At 46.2% G+C, this 17,407-nt stretch overlaps 1 protein-coding gene across 2 annotated transcripts in view; it reads right to left on the minus strand.

The window, feature by feature from the left end:
- The window catches only part of LOC119390893 (A-kinase anchor protein 10, mitochondrial), a 43,266-nt gene that overhangs the window by 22,402 nt on the left and 3,457 nt on the right, over window positions 1–17,407 (minus strand). For both annotated transcript variants that reach the window (XM_037658598.2, XM_037658597.2), the window contains exons 2-6: window positions 16,935–17,090; window positions 14,179–15,099; window positions 6,312–6,410; window positions 1,819–1,897; window positions 115–238 (exon numbers count right to left, since the gene is read on the minus strand). In XM_037658598.2, the coding sequence (XP_037514526.1) occupies window positions 115–238; window positions 1,819–1,897; window positions 6,312–6,410; window positions 14,179–15,099; window positions 16,935–17,090 (1,379 nt within the window). The remainder of the gene's footprint in view (window positions 1–114; window positions 239–1,818; window positions 1,898–6,311; window positions 6,411–14,178; window positions 15,100–16,934; window positions 17,091–17,407) is intronic.

Consider the following 17,407-nt stretch of genomic DNA (forward strand, 5'->3'; position numbering starts at 1 on the left):
AACAACAAGTTCTACTAAGAGGCCTATGATCACAACAGTTTATCAACAAGGAAAGCAACATAGTGGGTCAACCTCCAAACGGGAGTATGTAAACGTGTGTGTGTGTACTCGTACCTCCATGAAGTAGAAAAGCGCTGAATCATTGTACAGTATGTCGGCCAGCGACACGTTCCCACTCGTGAGCACGTCCACCTGGTGCTTGCAGTGGTAGGGGCTCCGGAGGAAGCTTGGGTACAGGCTGCACAGTGAGGAACAAAACATCAATAATACTGCATAAAGTGCAGTAGACCGTACAGTAGACTGCACAAAGACTAGCATATTCCATTCACTTGATGTAACTGGCTTATGTAAAGATCTCCATGTAACCTGCGGTCGTGGCGGGTGGCCACTGGTGCATCACGTCACCCCTGGCACATGCACTGTCAGCCCTTCGTCATTACACCCCGATGCAGCCACCGCTTGCACCAACAAGTCAATGCAATTAAGAGCAGACGTGGGTCTTAAAAAACGATTTTTTAATAGTTGAGTAAATGGCGTGAAATTTATTACACTTATTCAGTTTTTTCTGCCAATTCGAAATCTCTAAGTAGATTTTTTTGCAGCTGCATTAAAATAAAAAGATATGAAATTTCAAAAACATTTTTATGCTTACTTCTTAAGGGGATTTTTCGTAACTTTGTTGAAACACAAAAACAAAGTATGTGACAAGACTGCCAGACAGCTGGTCTAGCCTATCTTTTGATCTAATGCTGCTATTAAAAATCTACTTAGGAGATTTGAAATCTGCAGAAAAAACTGAACAAGTTTACAAAATTTCATTCAGTTCACCAAAACAATGAAAAAAATGTTTTTCTTTGTGAAACCCCTCTCGCACTGACAACGACTTTATTGACAATCAAACTACCACCATGAATCACAGCCTCCAAAGACATTAAGCGCGTGGCCTCATCAGTTCAAAGATTGCTCATGCCTTCAACTTCCTTTCATTTCAGCAACTAAGCGATATTTTCTTATTTGGAATCACCTCCGATTGCGAGAACAGCGTTCAGTTATGGAAATAAGGGCTAGTGGAAGCCATGAACTGTCTTTGAACTCGTGACTGTACAGTCAACCCCTAACGTTTACAGACCCCACAAGGTCGTGCCAAGCTGCCCGTTCGAGCCACCTAGCGGTGCGCCACCTACAGTTGGCCTCAGCGCTGGGCCGACAACTAGTCTTCTTGTTATTCGCGCTGGTATATCAAATTTATACTGCTGCGTAGTACATTGTTAGTTCCTTGTTTTCACACAAAGTGCTTATCTGTGGTATAAGCATCACACTTCTACGTTGATAGCAGAAGAGTTATGCTGCTAGACTGATCCCGAGACACAAGCACGTAGCCACGGTTGCCGAAGAGCGCGTCGTGTTAAAGACAAGAGCTAGAAAATGTTCGTGCCCAGAGAGAAGATAGCGTGGCCATCGATTACAGATAGATGCGTATTGGGCATAGTGCTGCTGTCGATCGCCACTGATGTAGCGGAAATGTTGTGAAGAGGCTCTTGGCGATGCGCTTGCGTGGTCTGTAAACTTTTGTCGTTGACTGTACAACACTATAAGAGAAAAGTTTCTCTTTAAAATCCACTGCTACCACGCAAAATAATGAGCCTTCTTCATGAATGCTCCCGCTCTGCCATTCTGGCAGAAAACATTGATACACAGTTCATCAATATGGTGCTGCACAGATGGTTCATGTTTCTTTTTTTCTTCAGAGGAGTGTCACAAATTAAACAAACTAACTATAAGGATAAAAACATAAAAAAAAAGAACTCCCACACTTACTCTTTCTCCATTTGGTTCACTGCAAACTGCTGTGCCTCAAAGAAGCATTCCGGCTCAACTGGGTTTCGAGACACGGAATCTGCAAAGCCCCAGAAAAATGAAATTAGTCCATCTTCTTTAGTAGTTACTGGTTTAATGGCCATGAATTTAGTTACTTATGTTGGGTTTAGTGGCGCAAATGTAACCGAGGCTATGCTCCCTAGTGAACACGCATCATACACTATGGTCACGACGACTAGATGTGTGGTCAGCAATGACAAATGGGATAAAATGAATGGTCTAGCGTGGCTGTAGAGAGGCCCAAGAACACTTGCTGTATAAATGTATTGTAAATATATATATATAGATGTATATACCAAAATTACATGCATGGTAAGTGAGGTGGTCATTGAGTACGGGCTGTGCATGAGTTGATCATTAAAAACCATAAGGATGTGCACAGAGCACTACTGCCTTGTCCTTGTCCTTATAATCAAGGGCTGGAAGGCAGGTGCCTCATTTCAAAAAAAGTTGCCACGCGAACAGCCTCTACAGATAGGCCACACTACAGGTTGCACAAGTCAAGTTTTACTGGTCTGGAAAATGTAGCAGACTGTAGTAATTAAAGCTTATTTAACAAGTCTGTCTGGTCCAAAAAGCTGATGACATATGCCAAAAGTATGAGTCATCACCTAAAAATAACACTGGGTGAAATTACAGTAGAATCTCGATGATACGAATCCCGCGGGGTCACGAAAAATATTCGTATTAGCCGAAATTCGTATCACCGAAACACATGTAAAACTAGCTATATTAACAGTCAGAGGCAAACTCATTTTTAGGAACACATAAAAAAAACATTTATTTCTTGCAGAAAAAATCTCTAATGTCTTTCTGCTTCTTTTTTTTCGCGAAGTCACTCAGCAGACTTCTTTGAAATCCGTAAAAACGCGTGCACGTGTCGTCGCTGATTTCATCAGCGGCCATAGCACGCCTCAGGACGTCGAGCGCGTGCAGCGTTTCAGCCGCCGGTGGTGGTCCTTCACCATCGCCCTCGTCTATGTTGTCGCCATCATCGCTGGAATCGGCAACCTCGCATGTGGCCTCCTCAACAATATCCTCCACCGTGCGCGCACCACAAGTGGCGAGGTTGTCATCCGCCGTGCAGAAGTCTTCAGCTGTACACCCAGCATCAAGCAGTTCCCAACCCTCAATTGGCTCTTCCTGCTCTGAGGGCACCTCTTCGGAACTCCTGAAGAAGCCGCATTTCGCAAAGCAGTTTGCTATGGTAGTCGGCGTTACTCGATCCCAAGCCATAGCGATAAAATGGATGGCGTCCAGGAGGCTTATTCGCAGGTCGCCCTCGTGTTTTCTGTCAATATTGGCAAGTAGGCGGCGCACAAGAAGGCCCTTGAAATGATGCTTGAGGTTTTTTATTATTCCAGCGTCAAGCGGTTGCAGGTGCGTCGTCGTGTTCGCGGGCAAAAAGATCAGTTTGACGTTTTGGAGCGTTACTTGCCTCGGGTGGGCGGCGCACTGGTCAAGAATCAAAACAATCTTCCGATTCTTGCAGGCCATCCTTCTGTCAAGGAGCGACAGAAATTCTTCGAACAGGGCCGCCGTCATTCACGCCTTTTTGTTTGCGCGATAGACGCACGGCAAATGGCTCTCGCGCTTGAAACACCGAGGCTTTTGGGATTTGCCAATTACCGTCAGCTTAAGTTTCTCCGACCCGTCGGCGTTACAGCACAAAAGCACCGTTATTCGCTCTTTGCTTTTCTTGCCTCCTTGGCACGCTTCGCCTTTTAAGCAAAGGCTCTTCTCAGGCTGAAGGTTAAAAAACAGGCCAGCCTCGTCTGCGTTAAAAACATCACGAGGCTCATACCCAGAGATGAGTGACTGCAACTTCGCGAGCCAGTCGCTAACAACGGTCTCGTCAGCCTTCTTCGCTTCCCCACAGACGCTTTTGTAAACGAGACCGTGTCTCGTCTTGAAACGGTGCAGCCACCCACCTGAGGCCTGAAATCCGTCGATGCGCAGAGCAAGTGCGATCTCGTCGGCTTTCTCACGCAACACTTTGCCATCGATGTTCACACCAGCTGCAGTAACCTCCTTAAACCAGGTCAGAAGAGCTTCTTCAAGCTTCACGTGTTGGGCTGTCTTCGCTTGCCTCGCGTTGACGTTAAATGAAAGCACATTCTTCATTATTGAGTCCCGCTGTCCAACAATTGTGCTTAATGTCGACGTTGCGAGGCCTAGCTCCTTAGCCAACTCCGTGCGTTTTCTTTTGGGATCCTCATCGACCTTTCGAAGAATGTCCAGTTTCTCCTTAAAGGAGAGGGCTTTCCGCTTGCGAGACATAGCTTGCTGCCACTCGGCAAAAAAGGCACAATCACAACAAAGCAAGAACGCGGGCTCGAGCACAGCAACGACAACCACTCCGTCCAACGGCACGCATAGAAGAAAGAAGCTCCCGCGGGCCGTGCCTCTACCGTCTCCGCCTGCCGGCCTGCCTCCGCACCAAGAAAAAAAAAAAAAAACGTGGCCAGCGCCATCTGTAATCTTCAAGAGAAAGCAAAAGGCACACTCCGGCCTCCGATACGCGCAGATTTTGGAGGCTGTCGCACGCTGCTCGCCGGCGGCGCTGGCAACGTGCCAAACCGGCGGCGCCGCACGCATTCCAGCGCCGTAAGTGCACGCTGCTATCTTCCGCGGCCGTCGGTGGGGCCAACGTTGCGTTGGGTGGGGCGGCGTTTATTCGTATCAAACGACGCGGGTCAAAAATCAGTTCGTAACAACCGTACTCAAGCACGTTGTAAATTAATGGGCCTTGGCCGGGACCACAGAAAAATTCGTATCATCCCGAAATTCGTATTAGCCGTGATCGTATCATCGAGATTCTACTGTAGTATGTTTAACGTCTAAAGTACATGAAGGTGTTTATGTCATTGTGTTTCCACATGTGGGCAAGCTATTAAAATGTGTGTTACTGTTAGTCGTGCACAACATTTGTCGCATTTTGGTGGTTCCTTATCTGTCAATCACTAGATGAGACGTAGCTTTCTTGACCCCAAGGCCCCCCCCCCCCCCTCTTCCCCCCGCGTAGGTTTCAGGCACTCGCTGGTACGAAAGGAGAGAAAAAGCACACAAAGCATGCAATGAATCCCTGTAGCTCCGCTCGTAGTTGACATATTCTCAAAATTTGTGCGGCAGTTGATTCGTGAAGCAATAAACTCCTTTAAATGAAGCCATTCACTGATTACGTGGAAAAGTGTTGCTGGACCTCTCTAAAGGTCCTTATTGGCGTGTGGTTGGGCAGGCGGTCAAAGTGGCGGCTTCGTTGCAGCAGTGCCCGCTCAATAACAGTCGCCTCCTTTATAAATTCGTCGACTGTTGTCGGCGGATTTCGTAAGAGGCCCGCAAACAGTGGTTCCTTGACGCCCCGCATCAGATGACGCACCTTCTTCGACTCGGGCATGTCAAGGTTAAGACTTATAAAAAATATTTAGTGTAGCAGCTGCTTTTCTGGTGACTCCCTCAGTCGAGCATACCAACTATTTTTATGGAATACTGAATAATATGAGCTAGAGACAACCACACAACAGCACCGCCCTTAGGTGATCAGCAATGAGCAGTAGACGAAGAAAGGCTCAGTACATGATCAGGGCAGTCACAGCTTTATCGAGAGATTGACTTCAAGAGGATACTTCTCTTTTCTTTTTTTTTCTTGTGGAGAAAACAAGCAAGGTGTCTGCGGAGTCTTTAGAGTTTCAAGTGCCCCGTGATGAAACAATGCCTCCAAAACTGCTGGTAACCCTACCGAGTCAAAAACCTTTCCTTAGTTTATGAAAGGCCCATAAAGTGGTTTGTTCTACTCGGAAGATTTCTCTATTACCTGATAGATCACATAGGTGTGATCCGTCATAGAGTACCCCTTCCTGATGCCAGCTGGCTCTCTGGGTTGATTGAAGTCATGTGTTTCTCTCACTCTATTTGCAATTACCTTCGTGAACATTTGGCAGAATAATGAAACTAAGCTGATGCATCTATAACCATTCCAAGTCTTTAACGTCTTCCCTTCTTGTGCAATGCTGGCATTTTTTAATGTTGAAAGCCTTTTAAATTATTTGTGATCATTTCAATTATTCCTTCCTCAAAGCCCTTTGTTTTGATTAACTATTTTATGATAAACATCCTGAAATCTCACCAAAAATGGTCAAGTTTACTGCTGCCTAATCCTTTATGAAAAGCAACATAGGTAATATTTTAAGTGCATGCTTATACAAAATCTCAGCCATCTGTTAAAAAGTGAATATTGAGGGTGCTATACACCATAGATATTCACTTCTTGAAAATGACAAGTATTGTCAATAAGCTGAGCTAATCTTTAGCCACTTTTTACCAAATGTACAGCATAGCCCTGCTTGCTAGTGGCACAGAAGAAGTTAAACACTGTCCTTATCTCTATGCTGGTTTCCGATTCCTGAAGCAACATTCTGTTCACTGAGCCTCACCTTGAATGCGGCACCGCAGGTCATCTGGAACCCCAATCGGAAGTGGTGCGTTTTGAGCAATGTACATGTTGTATATGTGCATGGCATCTTGACTCAGACCTACAGGGAGACATGGTAAAACATGACGGCATTAGAGGTCATGAAGGCTGCGAGCAAGTTGCACTTCCAGATTTACCTTTATTCATGTAAAAAAAAAAGTGCATAACAACAGAGAGCGACAAAATTCTGTAGCATTGACAAGACAGCACTGGATGGAACAAAGAGCTCATGCACGTGATGCGAAGTGAACTAGTTGGTATGGATTCTTGTAGAATATTCACCACATTTACAGACAAAAAGAAATTTACATGCTGGAGAGACATAATGACATGACAGTGGTGTCAACATGCCCCTTTCTTCATGTTCTTTGCAAGTTGAGCTGACTTTTTAACACTCGATTACGTACATACATTTTGGCAGGAGTATTACAAAAATAAAATGTGAAAGCTAAGTTAACAACAGGGAAGCAAGCAGTATCCGTGGCTTCTTTGCAGGAAAATAAGGTGTTCACAAAAACAATTGCCACTTACTGTAAACAATTAGGCAGTGATGAATTACTTGCAATGAAACACTTATATTTAAGAGAAATCAGAAGGTTACACAGAAGGTTTGAACACAGCTAGCACACCTTAGGTTGCCCTATTAAAGGGGTCATGAAGCACCCCTTGGGCTTGTTGAAAAAACACATACACATCCTGTGGAAAGCTGACACGGCTATGAACTGCTCTGCAAATATTACAGTCGTGCACGCCGCATAAAGGCCACAAGCGGAGCGCGAAGTTGCCGTTTCCCCAGGCACCCTCTTTTCAAACAGAGGCCGGTTCTCACTCTCGTCGGTGGGCGGGGCGTCTGCACATTGACGTCGCGGATCTGCCAGTTTACGTCGCAAGAGACATAGCATGCTTATTGGCCGATAGCCGACGTAAATCGAGAGCGGCGTTCGGATCAGATGCACTTCTTGCCACGGGGTGCCGCCACTTGCCGGCGCCGCACTCCTCAGTACATGGTAGCCGCACTCGCGCAAGCGAATCACAGCGGGAGAGCGATCGCGTTTCATGACGCACGCTGACGTAACTTCTTTCCCCCGGGCCATCCCTCCTCGTGTAGCTTTCAGTGCGCTCGTCGGCACGAGAAAAGAGAGAAAGCGCTGAGAGCGTGCGCCAAACCCCCGTAACTCCGCTCATTCTTGACGTATTCGAGAAATTTTTGCGGCAATCGATTCGGGAGGCAGTAAACTCCGATACTGAGGTCATTAGATCATTACTTGGAAAAGTGGTTCATGACCCCTTTAAACTGCAAGCTTGGTTGTACACAGGCTTCCCTTAAGTCTTCGCAATTTTGAAACTACTTCATGAATAGATTTTGATGAAACACTCCTCCATTTATGCATCCTGATAGGTGAGTCCATCCAAACTACCTCCCATTTTTTTGTGCATTATGCATTTTCTTCTTCCTCGCAACGCCAACAGTGATGATTTGTCATGTTACATCAGCGTCAAATGGTCATTTTTTATTGCAATAAAGCCCCATCCAGATGGAGCTTCGTGACCACAATTGCCTCCCTCTGCTTTTGCGAATTGGCACACTGCGCTAAAGACACTCTAATGCCAATTGGGCTCAATAGCAATAAAAAATTCACTACGCAACACCTGTATTACAGAGGAAGTACCTACAGTTCACAAAAGGGAAAACTGACATCCACATGTTTCTAGCACAAAGCTAAAAGGATATCCATACAGATTAATTAGAAAGAAAAGCTTCCTAGAAAAGCTTCCTAGGTCTGGGGATTGAACTCAAGACCAATGCAAGTTTGAAAACCTTGGCTCAACGTTATGACGTTGACGTCGTTTTTTCCTTCCCACATAAATTGGAATCCATGTGCGCAAAAGTGCAAAAAAGCACTGACACAGAAATCAGAGACAGCGGCAATGTTCGTGGCAAATGTGGCATCAATCACACGTTTCAGTACACAGAATGCAAAGAAGCCATCGTCTATCAAATCCCATTATCATGCCGAAAATCATACATTGGACAGAGCGGAAGGTGTGTCAATATCCGTCTTAAGGAGCATGAGCGTTCACTGTCAGACACAAAACCATTTTCACTCGCCGCCCATTGCAAACAATGCGGCTGCACACTATTCTTCACAGACACTATGATTCTGTCACGTCATAGACAACAGATGGCAAGAGAAGTCATCAAAGCGTTCCACATTCAAAGGAAAGGAAATAAATGTATCAGTCTATCATCTATCGTGCTAAGTGACGCGGAACTTCAATACCTAAGTGGAACCTGCAGATGATTACAAAGTTTATATGTTTTCTGTTCCTTTTTTTGTGTTGTTCTTCACCTTTATATTAGCATGTTCTTCCGAATAAAATCAGTTGCGAGTTAGCGCCCGTGTTGTGCACCTTCTTTTTCTCTGTCCTCGTCCGTCAGTGCGCTACTTAAATCATGTTGAATCCGTACCAACTAGCTCAAGTTTCAATTCTCGTGAAAGACCCTATTGTGCCTCGTAAGCTGGGTAACATGTATGTGGGTGTGCCAGGAAGGATCGTGACAATGAATGCATTCTTACTGTCCATGCACTGAAGGCAGGAAAGAGGGCAAGTGGAGGGGAGGTCATGCCCTATCTTGCAGGTAAACAGTGTTAAGTGCAAAGGCTCGACAAATCACGATAGCAGGAGATTCCAGCCTTTGAAAAGACCGCCACCGTTTCCTTCATCTGACAGGAGTGTGTGGGCTGGCCACTACAGTTGATGAAGTATAGCAGACAAAGGTGCCCTGTAATGCATGAAGCAATGGCCACTTCTCGAGTTAAATTAGCTAACACAACCTACAGTCAGAGAGAAGGGATACAAACAGTACCCTCCTCTTCTTCTTTTGCGTTCTGCCGTGCAACCCAGTTATAACAAATATCAGTTATAACAATGGTATTTATGTGGCACCCAAATATTGTTATAAATGACTTAAACTGCAAAGTAGCACAAGAAGGACAGAAAATGACACCAATCCTTAAGGGACCACCAATTTATGAGACAAACAAATTTTTAAAAATCCCAAGCAAAACAAGTGTTCTTATGAGTTACCTTCCAAGTACTGCTGTGATGCAGGTTTGTAGTTTTTGCACAGCAATACACCAGACCAATTCATAAAGAAAATGCCAGTTTTATTGTTATAGCAACAATATGGACACTCTTGGCAGGTTTTTGCCATTGCCATCGGCTCCGCCGTGCCATTCCATATGTGTATAGTTGTGTATATATATATATATGTATATATTGTGAGACGACGTTCAAGCCGAAAGACTCTTCTTTATTTATCCCGAGCCTGAGCCCCACTACTCAGACCCAAGTGGTGATGATGAGTGTTTACAGGTGAGAGGATGAAGCATGTGAATAATGCTCACAATATATATATATATAACCCAGAAACAAAATTAGTTCGGAAGAAAATTTTTCTGAAGCGCGCGCCTGGGAATTTGAACCTGCAACCCCTTGCTCCGTGGAGCGACACTAACCACTCCGCCACAGTGCATACATCCTCCAGCACACTAACGGTGACCATTTATATACACCATTTACCGTTGGTGGTATGCACATCTCTGAGGTGCTTCAGCGTGGCAAAGGCGTGTTCGCTATCATTGGCGAGATGGTGCAAAGGGGTAAAGGGCGTGCTTAGGGCATCGCCCTGTCCGTATTTCATCGGAATGGGGCTGCCCACCTTCGGCTCCATACCTTGCCCTGCAGGGTGTGGTCGCCTGTGCTCGCACGTTTATCTTTTTCATCGCAATGTTTGCATTGAAGCCATAAACCCCACGAAGGTCACTGCTCGCTGCAGTGGCCGTGTTTGCTAAAGGAGTGAGCTGCTAGCCTTTCTTCGTATGACATTCTAATTTGTTGCAATCTCATTCATTGCTTCAGCCTTAGGACGAAACTGGGACTTCTTTTCTGCAATATGTGATTGTTCAGCTTTGTGTGGTCCTTCACACAATTAAAGGAGCAGTGACATAAAATTTCAAGCTCGAGATGTGGCCTTTACTCGATAGCTTGGTATGCAAAGTTTTTTGAGCAAAGTATGAATTGCGTCCGTTGCGTAGAAGTTATTTTATTTCGAGAGCTCAACGGTGCGTTCAGCACCCTGCGACATCAACAGTTTTATCGTGTTCAGCTGGCTCCCAGGCCATGCCCCGGGCACTGAGTGACGATGCACTAGTAAGGATAACGTCAACGATCTCGGTGTTGCCATTGTGGTGCCGACTAGCAGCGACGCCTGCCAGCGGCTTCACTTCGAATGTCTGGGTTGGCTGTCTTCACCACGCCACTTCGAATGATTTGTCGTGTGCTCATCAGCGTGTGATAATTCATCAATATCTCGTACCTTCAATTACGAGATATTGGTGCTTACAATCCAGTAAGTACATTTTTATTGAAAGAGATGACTCACATGAGATATTTTTATCAAGAACTTCCCGAGAAAGATTTTTCCGGAGGGAGGTCAAACCCCCCTAACTCCGCCCCCTACCGTACCTCACGCTTCTGATCAATAAACATTAAGATGGCATACAAACGCTACTGGTTTGAAGTATGTGTGAGTAGACAAGTATAAGCGTGAGTCGTCATATGGCTGACAGAAATGCGTAGATATGACCGTAGGTCGGCATAAAAGTGTAGAACTCACTCAGTCTCACTCGTGAAATATATTTTGCCCTCAGGGCTCACTCCGACTCAGACTCACCAAAATTTTCCGCATCCGGACTCACTCGGACTCAGATTCACGAAAATATTTTTCACCTGGACTCACTCGGACTCAACCTCACAAAAATATTACTCGGCCTGACTCACTCAGACTCAGACTCGCAGCTCAATCTGAGTCTCAGTGAGTCGACTTATGAGTGAGTTTGCCGACCTAGGAGTGGCCCATTTTTTTTTGTTATACCCAACCTAATGAAGCCAGCAGAAGCAGAGAAAAGCACAGTGATTTTTTAAAATAATTTCAAGCTGAATAATTTCTTTCAAGTTCAATAATTTCAAGCTTTCAAACTTCAACATTTCATTTCTGCTGGCACACTTCTGGCATCCATGATGCACATAGAAAACAGAAGCAAGGCGCCTGTGTTCTGGCATTGCACTGGAGCTAGCTATCTTTGAAACCACAAGGCCACCTGTTCAGACTCCTTTTTGCATAACCACGTGGCTGGAGGCATGACTCGCTGGTGTAGGGTGTGCAGAGCCGCTATTAATTGGTTCCTCAGGTGCACATTTCAAAGGGATCAATCGGAGCGCTCGGATGTCTATCACAGCAGTGGGCGGCACAGGTCGGCAAAAAATGTGGAGTGCACTCAGACTCACCCATGAAATATATCTTGCCCTTAGAGCTCACTCGGACTCAGACTCACCAAAATTTTCTCAACTGGACTCTCTCGGACTCGGACTCAATGAAATTTTTCTCAGCCGGACTCACTCACCAAAATATTACTCACTCGGGCTCACTCAGACTCACGGCTCTATTTGAGTCTGAGCGAGTCTGAATGAGTAGACTCGTGAATCCCAAGCATATAATTAGCTTTTTGGACCATGGCGTCAATGCTTTATAACCCCAATACCTCGCATAATTTGTGCTCTACTTGGCGCCTTTTCATCTCGTATGTTCAAATATAAGTTATGAGCGATTGCAATCCAGTAAAGACATTTTTATTGAAAGAGATGACTCGCATGAGATATTTTTATGAACAACTTCCTGTGAAAGAGTTTGCGGGGGCAAGGCACCCCCCCCTCCCTAACGCATGCCTCTGATGAATAAATATTGAGCTGGTGTATGAACACTAGTGCTTTGAAGTATGTGTGAGTCGACCGGAGTACAAACGTGAGCCGACATAACGCTGATAGTAATGCTGAAGTTGTGCAGATAGAACCATTGGTCGCCAAAAAAGTGCGGAGTTCACTCAGACTCATTCAAGAAATGTGTTTTGCACTTAGGGCTCACTTGGACTCAGACTCGCAAAAATATTACTCACCCGGACTCACACTCACGGCTCGATCTGAGTCTGAGTGAGTCCGAGTGAGCAGACTCATGAGTGAGTTTGCCGACCTATGGCGGTGAACCAGGGCTGTGCGTGGCATTTTCACCACTGCCCACTATGGGGAGAACCCTGCAATGTTTGGCTGCCCAACGTTGAGGTCACAGGTTCTCAGCTTACAGTGGTGGGATTTCAATGGCGGGGGGGGGGGGGGGGGGGGGGAGGAAATGCATAAATGCCCATTTATTCAAGATTTAGGTGCAGATTAAGGAAACACAGGTGGTCAAAATTAATTTGGAATCCCTCACTACATCACATTTCATAATCGTATCATTGCTTTGGCTAGTAAAGCACCAGGATTTGATTTTTCACAAGCAACAAAGTAAGTGATTATTTTAAAATGTTAAGCACCAGATTTTAATTTTTCACACGCAAAAAGTAAGCGATTATTTTTAAATATTTGCTGCTATCCCAGCAAAGTGCTTCTGGATATCATACATAGATATTACCTTGGCTGTGTGGACAAATGGCTGCAAGAGAGTAATACCCCTGTCACACGGGGCAACTTAAGTGCACTTTGAGAAGAAGAAGAAGAAGATGCTTTTAATGAGAAGAAGGAGGAGAGGTCGGCCTGGAAAGCGGGTTCTAGCCTGCTACTCCTCACGGGGGTAAGGGGAAAGGGGAAAGAAAGAGAAAGAGGGAGGTGTGATGATAGGCGACGATGGTATGGCAAATGAGTCACTGTACACACTGTTTTGCACGGGGACAGGGCACGCGCAAAAGTCTTTATGCCTCACATGCTCTAAAGACGAGCATCTAAACCTGTATCACTTAGAAATCTCAATAGGCACTTTAAACTTCGTTGGGCCTGGTGAGGGTGTGCACTTAACCAATAGTGTCATTTGCATCCTGCCACACAGGAACATATAGTGACACTCGCTGCAAAGCGCACTTGCCAGTGAGTGCATTTGTTAAACTAACTTCACTGCGATGGTAGCAGTGGCTCGAGAATAAATAAGCTGAGTTGATAGCATTTATGAAGCTATCGTTTTCGTTATTAGGAATATTCTGATGCATTATAGCATACTATCCCACAGAAACGAGTACTGTAGCAAAATCGCGAGCAAAATTTTACTATGAAAAAGCTACTCTGCTTTTCTCGCTCTTAGGCAGTTTACAGCCACGATCACCAGGGGGCACGCCCAGCACACGCTGTGCAATGGCTGCAGCTGCCACATTTGTATGTTAAGTTAATTTTAAGGGCTGCTTATAGCTATAACACATAATTACTTAGGAAACGTCGCCTGAAATAAAAATCTATTGCAGTACGTAAGTACCTATCGCCTTTACCATCATTTTCAAAGTACACTTCCCTTTCTTGTGTAGCAGCTCTCCACCAGAGTGACACTCTGGCGGCGTAAGTGCATTCGCTCAAGATGACGCTAAATTTGCCAGTGTGACCGGGGTATAACTGTCAAGACAACCGAGACAGTCACCATTCCTAGTCAATAATTCCATCTGGGCAAACCAGTACAGTCTTGCAAAAAGCTACAACTTTCAATGTGGAGCAGTAGCCTGCGTCCATGACGGAGTGCTAGAATTTCGCATACGAGTGTCAGCAAAGAACAAAACTCTTCCGGGCCAGATGGTCATGGAAGCAACCACGGTTTTGAGAGCATAAATTTTTCCAGGGCCCATGTCGAGACTCGGGCACCAAATTAGTTTTCCCGTGTTTAATACTTCTTGCCTTTTTTGTCACGACTAACTACAGAACCGAGTAGCAAAAGAGAAGAGACTGGAACATCTTACTGTCGCGCCGTCCCGGCGTCGTCCTCGTCGAGATGTCCTGGCTGTCGAGGGTCTTGCCACTCGTCGCGTCGACGTTGTCCCCTTCCCGAGAGGACGACTGTGCACCATTCAGATTGCAAGTGAATAATGTCCTCGAGTTCGTACCTCCCACACTGCCCCTGTGACCACCCGCTTCACCTTCGCCACCCGTCGGTGGCGGCACTACCCCACAGGATGTCTCACCCGCACTCCCTTTTGCAGCGACGCTCGGTGCACGGTCCCACTCGCGAGGGCATGTGCACTGCACGGACGACGGATGTGCACCAGACCCCCCCGCAAAGGCTCGCGGCAAATCCTCAGAAGACGAGTCTGCCGCTTGCAGAGGGTCTGTTCCAAATGGCACCGGCGCTGCTACCGCACCCAAACGTGGACTCGATGAAAGACGCTGGCTTTGCGAACTCTTGCACGCGTTCTTTTGCGAACCTAGGCACGGGGAAGTTCCGGACGTTGACTGCTCGTTGTCCCGGCAACGGGCCACGTCCTCCTCGTGTCCGTTACCGAGAGGGCCGGGGTCGGCCTGCCAACGAGGAACGCCACGTTCCGTCGCTTTGGGGCACTCGTTCCCGTCGCGGCAGCCCACGGGACGGCAGTCGCCTGCCGAATGCTGCTCTCCGTCCCTTTCGACCTTCTCTCCGTTCACGGGCGTCCTGTGGGGCAGTGGCGAGTCCTTGCTGGAGGTTCGATGCGACGAGCGGCGAAGGAGGCACGAGGCGTGGAAGCTCTGAGCCTCCATCCAGAACTTGACCAAGGGCCGGGCCCCCTGCTCCTCGGCAAACTGGATGAAGTAGGCGAGCGCCCCGGCATCCTGCAGCACCTCGTCGAGGGTCTTCGAGAGGCGAGACTTTGTCCGCACGCACAGGTTTGGCTCGTACTCCTCCTCCGCTGCGCAGAATTAATACACACTGGTTTCAAGGAACTGCAGTAACAACATTCAACATCACTAGCAACTTGACAACATCTAAATGGCCATTCAAATGGCCTTTATTTCGGAATGCTCCAATACTGCTTCAAAGCAGGGCATTTTCTTTGCTCTAGTGGGGTGGGGTAGGGTACAGATCACTTGGTCTGCTTGCGTGTATGTAAGCACTTACAAGGGAGTATAAGTATGTGTGCATGTTCCAGCGATAAATCATCAAGTGAGCCCCCCTTCAAAATACCGTTGGGAGGGGTGCAGCCCACCAGAGCCCCGAGATACTCCAGAGACTTTAAAAGCCCCACTTCGAAGTCTATGGAGGGCATCAATAGCATGCTCATGTTGTAATTCCCAGCTTCATGTTCCATCCCATTGAGTTGTTGCACTGATTACTCTCACACTGTATGGAATCTAACCAGTCTGAATCACATTTCTTCTAAGACACTGTGTGATAAGAACCGGGCTCCAATCATGATAATGAAGTCATATTATTACTACTATGAGACCCGGTATGTCATAAGACACAGCTTCAGGGCTGTCTCACATGACTTTAGTGCATTGTCAGGCTACTGAGAGATGACCAGACTCTGCTAGCACTGCAGTATCAAAAACAAATTGCAACACACTATATTCCACTTCATACAGAGCAGAGAATGCTAAGAAGTTTGGAGAGACTGCTCTCATGGCTTGCATTCTCACAAATAAAAGAGTATTTCATACAAAAAAAGGTAAAAGTATCGGTCATATAAATATCCCATTAGGCATCCTTGTACAAAACTGTGACCATTATTATCAAGAATTGAGAAAGCTTATTTCCAATATAAAGTTGGGGGTCACCCCAGGCAAAAAGGGGCGAAGTGAAGCTTGAAGGCGCCTGGGGGCCCATACACAAGGCCGCATACACATACATTTCTGGGCAACATAAGGGTACTTAATGAACATTACTACATGAAAGCACCAAAGATTTGAACCAAGGAAGAGGCCAAGGGACACACTTCTGCTACAAGTGGCCAGAGTGCACCTCTTGTACTCGCAACCAAAATATGATATGTTTTGTACTGGAAACGCAAAGGTGCACAAATGATATGCGATTTTATGATATGACTCACTTACCTTATGATAGTGAGTTTCAAGTTGTGATGTATGTCAACTACGTATTACTATAAAATAGCTATGCTATATAGTATATCGAGTCTGCTCAGGTGAGCAGGTCAGGGAACAAACAGGTGTTAAGGACATCTTAGTTAAAACCAAGAAGAAAAAATGGGCATGGGCAGGGCATGTAGTGCATAGGCAAGATAACTGCTGGTCATTAAGAATAACATACTGGATTTCAAGAGAAGGCAAGCACGTGAGGGGGAGGCGGGAAGTTAGGTGGGCAGATGAGATGAAGATGTTTGCGGGGATAACGTGGCCGCAGCAAGCACAGGACCGTGTTTATTGGCGAAACACGAGAGGCCTTTGTCCTGCGGTGGGAGTAGTCAGGCTGATGACGATGATGAGTCAGCTCATATTCCTTATATGCACAACGGACAGAAGCAGTCTGCTGCAAATATCTGTAGTGCTAAGTGTGACAACACATATTTTTTCCTGAAAAAGAAAACTTTCTAGGCCTTCAAGAAAATTTACATAAATTTGCATTCCTGGCCATGAGGGCATCAGAAGTATGCTTGACTGTGCAGTACCGTCCTGATGAATTCTCGGGGTGAAGTTTTTCACTGAGAGGGCGAGGAGTGTGAGCTCCCCAAGAAGAAGAAACAAAGGAAGAGGCTGTTGATGTGCACGCATGGCCCCTGCTACTCACCCGACTGCAGAGGAGACGGTGGCGGGGGTGCAGCGTCCTCGAGCAAACTGACGTCGGCAGGAACAGCACCATTGTGAAGGCTGGCCTGCGAGCCGTGCCTCGACACCTGCCGACCATACACCTCACCTCCGAGCTCACCCGCATCTTGTGGCTTGTCTGCATTGAGGGACATGGCAACCGATCAGCCACCAGCGTTAACACTCAACAAGTTAGCAGCAGTCTGTTGCATAAACTGTACATCTGGGCAAATTAGTAATGCATCCTAGATGACGTCGTGCAAGATGTCGGCAATGAAATCTTGCTCGCTAGTGCAATACAGTAGACTCCTGATAAACAGAACATGAAGGGACCAGGAAAATGTGTTTCGTTTAACAGGAGTTTCGTTTACTGAGAGATGAACAGAGGTGCAGAATTCAAGTACAAAACCAATCTTATTAGAGGCAGTTGCTCCATTTAAGAGATTTCCATTTACT

The sequence above is a fragment of the Rhipicephalus sanguineus genome, chromosome 4 (genome assembly GCF_013339695.2).
Source record: "Rhipicephalus sanguineus isolate Rsan-2018 chromosome 4, BIME_Rsan_1.4, whole genome shotgun sequence".
Taxonomy (NCBI): domain Eukaryota; kingdom Metazoa; phylum Arthropoda; class Arachnida; order Ixodida; family Ixodidae; genus Rhipicephalus; species Rhipicephalus sanguineus.